This window comes from Palaemon carinicauda, chromosome 30, assembly GCF_036898095.1.
Source record: "Palaemon carinicauda isolate YSFRI2023 chromosome 30, ASM3689809v2, whole genome shotgun sequence".
Taxonomy (NCBI): Eukaryota; Metazoa; Arthropoda; class Malacostraca; order Decapoda; family Palaemonidae; genus Palaemon; species Palaemon carinicauda.
The window spans coordinates 56,704,322-56,709,090 of record NC_090754.1 but is presented as its reverse complement, the minus strand read 5'-3'; the positions used below and the strand labels follow the sequence as shown (position 1 = coordinate 56,709,090).

General features: G+C 40.3%; 1 protein-coding gene across 1 annotated transcript; it reads right to left on the bottom strand.

The window, feature by feature from the left end:
* Positions 1-2,541: 2,541 nt before the first annotated feature.
* Positions 2,542-3,762, bottom strand: LOC137623550 (axoneme-associated protein mst101(2)-like). The gene has a single exon (XM_068354382.1). The coding sequence runs from the start codon at positions 3,760-3,762 to the stop codon at positions 2,542-2,544; it is 1,221 nt and encodes a 406-aa protein (XP_068210483.1).
* Positions 3,763-4,769: the final 1,007 nt, after the last annotated feature.

Below are 4,769 nucleotides of genomic sequence, written 5' to 3'. Positions count from 1 at the left end.
ATAATAATAATAATAAAAATAATAATAATAATAATAATAATAATAATAATAAAAATGATAATAATAATGATAATAATAATAACTCCGCCAAAGAAGTTGGAAGGAGGTTATGTTTTCGCCCCTGTTTGTGTTTGTGTGTGTGTGTATGTTTGTGGACAGCTTCCTAAACACAACTTTAATCGTAGAATAATACAATTTGCAGGTATTAACTGTTATGTAACAATTTGGAAAGTTAAGGTCAAGGTCATAGGTCAAGGTCACGGTCAAGCAAAATGTCCAATTCACGTAATCAGCCCTAAATTTGGACATTATTGTTACAGAGACTTCAAATGTGGTTCATATTTGAGAGTATGAGAATCCATGCCAATTAATACATGTTAAGGACGAAGGTCAAGGTCGAGTCCAAGGTCAAGGTCAAGCAAAAGGTAAAATTTAGGTCATCGACCATACAGCCACAATTTTAATCGTAGAGTAATGAAACTTGCAGGGAATTTTAACTATTATATAATGAGCTGGAAATTATTGAATTTTGGAAGGTCGGAGGTCAAAGTCCCGGACGAGCAAAACGTCCAAAAGAACGAGGAATAAGCTGCCCTGGCGGAGGTCTGCGCTTCACTGATAGCTCTTCTAGGTATTTACATGTTATTATTTAAAAGATTTTGCAACATTTCTAATCTGAGGACATTTCTTCCTCAAATTATTAATAAAATTCTCATAATCTGAGGACATTTCTTCCTCGAATTATTGATAAATTCCTCATAATCTGAGGACATTTCTTCCTCAAATTATTAATAAAATCCTCATAATCTGGGGACATTTCTTCCTTAAATTATTAATAAAATCCTCATAATCTGAGGACATTTCTTCCTCAAATTATTGATAAAATCCTCATATTCTGAGGACATTTCTTCCTCAAATTATTGATAAAATCCTCATAATCTGAGGACATTTCTTCCTCAAATTATTAATAAAATCCTCATAATCTGAGCACATTTCTTCTTCAAATTATTAATAAAATCCTCATAATCTGAGGACATTTCTACGTCAAATTATTAATAACATCCTCATAATCTGAGGACGTTTCTTCCTCAAATTATTAATAAAATCTTCATAATCTGAGGACATTTCTTCCTCAAATTATTAATAAAATCTTCATAACCTGAGGACATTTCTTCGTAAAATTATTAATAAATTCCTCGGTATCTTTTTTTTATCATCCTTGAAGAAAATTCAATATATCAAATTTGGAAAAATGATAAAACTCTTGATAGGAAATACGTGCAGCTTCTTATAGAACTTGAAGACATTTTTTCGATTTTATCACAAATTGAAGGGATGCAATCATACCAAATCTGATAAAATGGAATATTCTCTCTCTCTCTCTCTCTCTCTCTCTCTCTCTCTCTCTCTATCCTTTGGACTCTATTAAATCCTTCCCTGACTGGCTATCTCAATACTATCTTATTATCCTTTACTTACTTATCATCTCTCTCTCTCTCTCTCTTTCTCTCTCTCTCTCTCTCTCTCTCTCTCTCTCTCTCTCTCTTATCCTTTGGACTCTATTAAATCCTTCCCTGTCTGTCTATCTCAATACTATCTTATTATCCTTTACTTACTTATCATCTCTCTCTCTCTCTCTCTCTCTCTCTCTCTCATCATTTGGATTCTACTAAATCCTTCCTTGTTTGTCTGTTTGTCTCGCTACCATCTTTTCATCCTTTATCAACTATTCATAAGAAACTCTCTCTCTCTCTCTCTCTCTCTCTCTCTCTCTCTGTTTGTCTATCTGTGTCTTTTATTTTTTATCCAAAACATTCTCTCTCTCTTTCTCTCTCTCTCTCTCTGTTTGTTTATCTGTCTGTCTTTTATTTTTCATCCAAAACATTCTCTCTCTCTCTCTCTCTCTCTCTCTCTCTCTCTCTCTCTCTATATTTTATCCAAAACATTCTCTCTCTCTCTCTCTCTCTCTCTCTCTCTCTCTCTCTCTCTAATATATATACTTTTAATCATGAGTCCCTACCCCTCTTATTTACTTCTCGTTATAAGCCTTTCTGTGTGTGCGTTCGTGTGCGCGTGTATGTGTGTGCGCACGTGTGTGCATCCCAAGCCAGCTCCATTTCCACATCCGGCCATATTGATTAAAATCCCACAGAATTGGCCGCTTCGATTGGCCCTCCCGATTCCTACCGAGTTTCTGTTTTTTCTTTTTTTTTTTTTTTTGCATTGCTTCCATCTTCGCGGTTAATCTTCGTTCGCGATGAGGAATTATTGATGTTTTCGCGCATTCGCGGAGTCACTCTTTCCCAGATTCGCTCTTTCACGGATTCACTCTTTCGCGGATTCGCTCTTTCCTAGTTTCGCTCTTTCGCAGATTCGCTCTTTCCCAGATTTTCTCTTTCGCGGATTCGCTCTTACGCCGATTCGCTCTTTCACGGATTCACTCTTTCGCGGATTCACTCTTTCCTAGATTCGCTCTTTCGCGGATTCGCTCTTTCGCAGATTCGCTCTTTCCCAGATTCGCCCTTTCCCAGATTCGCTCTTTCACGGATTCCCTCTTTCCCAGATTCGCTCTTTCGCGGATTCCCTCTTTCCCAGATTCGCTCTTTCGCGGATTCGCTCTTTCGCTGATTCGCTCTTTCGCGGATTCGCTCTTTCCCAGATTCGCTCTTTTGCGGATTCACTCTTTCCCAGATTCTCTCTTTCTCGGATTCGCTCTTTCCCGGATTCACTCTTTCGCGGATTCCCTCTTTCCCATATTCGCTCTTTCCCGGATTCGCTCTTTCGTGGATTCGCTCTTTCGCGGATTCGCTCTTTCCCAGATTCGCTATTTCGTGGATTCGCTCTTTCCCAGATTCGCTCTTTCGTGGATTCGCTCTTTCCCGGATTCGCTCTTTCGTGGATTCGCTCTTTCGCGGATTTGCTTTTTCGCTCTTTCGCGGATTCGCTCTTTCCCGGATTCGCTCTTTCCCAGATTCGCTCTTTCCTGGATTCGCTCTTTCGCGAATTCACTCTTTCCCAGATTCGCTCTTTCCCAGATTCGCTCTTTCGCGAATTCGCTCTTTCCCAAATTCGCTCTTTCCCGGATTCGCTCTTTCCCAGATTCGCTCTTTCCCAGATTCGCTCTTTCCCAGATTCGCTCTTTCGCGAATTCGCTCTTTCCCAAATTCGCTCTTTCGCGGATTCGCTCTTTCCCAGATTCGCTCTTTCGCGAATTCGCTCTTTCCCAGATTCGCTCTTTCGCGAATTCACTCTTTCCCAGATTCGCTCTTTCTCAGATTGGCTCTTTCGCGAATTCGCTCTTTCCCAGATTCGCTCTTTCGCGGATTCGCTCTTTCCCAGATTCGCTCTTTCACGAATTCGCTCTTTCCCAGATTCGCTCTTTCGCGAATTCACTCTTTCCCAGATTCGCTCTTTCCCAGATTCGCTCTTTCCCAGATACACTCTTTCGCGAATTCGCTCTTTCCCAAATTCGCTCTTTCGCGGATTCGCTCTTTCCCAGATTCGCTCTTTCGCGAATTCACTCTTTCCCAGATTCGCTCTTTCCCAGATTTGCTCTTTCGCGAATTCGCTCTTTCCCATATTCCCTCTTTCGCAGATTCTCTCTTTCGCGGATTTGCTCTTTTCCAGATTCGCTCTTTCGCAGATTCGCTCTTTCCCGGATTCACTCTTTCGCGGATTCGCTCTTTCGCGGATTCGCTCTTTCGTGGATTCGCTCTTCCCAGGTTCGCTCTTTCGCGGATTCGTTTCTTCTATTTCCTTCATTCTATGTTTCCTTTACTGGGAAGAATTGTTCATGTTTTCCCATCTTATCTTTTCTGTGGTTAATTTTCTTTCAATTCCTTCATTTTATGCTTCCTTTACTGGGAAGAATCATTAACGTTTTCCTATTTTATCTTTTCTGGTGGTTCTCTTCCCTTTTCATTCTACTCTTCTTCTTTTGTTTACCTTCTGATTCTCCATTTCTAAAGTTCCCATTCTTTTATACACAATTCTTCCCTTATTGGGAAGAAATACTTAAGCTTTCATTATCATCCTTGGCGAACTTTTTGGGAAGAACTATACCCGTATCTGTTGTTACACCTTTTATAACTTATCAAATATTCACCTATTTCTTAATTTATCAATTGATATATTCTCAATAATTCTTGATACAGATATCACACACCACGAACTGTCGACCTAACCGCGCCAGGACTCCTCGCTGCTGAGAGGAAGGGCGCTGGTGAATGGTACAACACATGAACATACGGGGGTCTAAGCGATGTCAGGCAGGGCAGCCGATCGGGACTGTGGTCTACCCCAAAAACAACCGTGCTTGGCCCATACAAAAAATGGAGTAAAAAGCACGTTTAATAGAAGAAGATCTTTTTGCATAACGCACAAAGGTCATAATTATTAGCATATTTTATTTTGTCTGGGTCTGCAAAAATGTTAAGTGGTAATGCTCCAGAGTTTGTTGGGTGGGAGTTTGAGCAAATATTAAGAGAATGGGGCATTGAGCCCCTCTCTCTGGTTACGGCTCTTTTTGTCTTTGCCTACACATACACCGAATAGTCTGGCCTATCCTTTCCACATTTTTCTCTGTCCTCACTGACAACACTGAGATTACCAATCAATTCTTATTCACTCAAGGGCTTAACTACTACACTGTAATTGTTCAGTGGCTACTTTCCTCTTGGTAAGGGTAGAAGAGACTCTTTAGCTATGGTAAGCAGCTCTTCTAGGAGAAGGACACTCCAAAATGAACCCATTGTTCCCTGGTCTTGGGC

Excerpts from the sequence above, each read along its gene's own strand:
- LOC137623550 (XM_068354382.1), bottom strand. The coding sequence starts at position 3,762 with ATGAAGGAAATAGAAGAAACGAATCCGCGAAAGAGCGAACCTGGGAAG.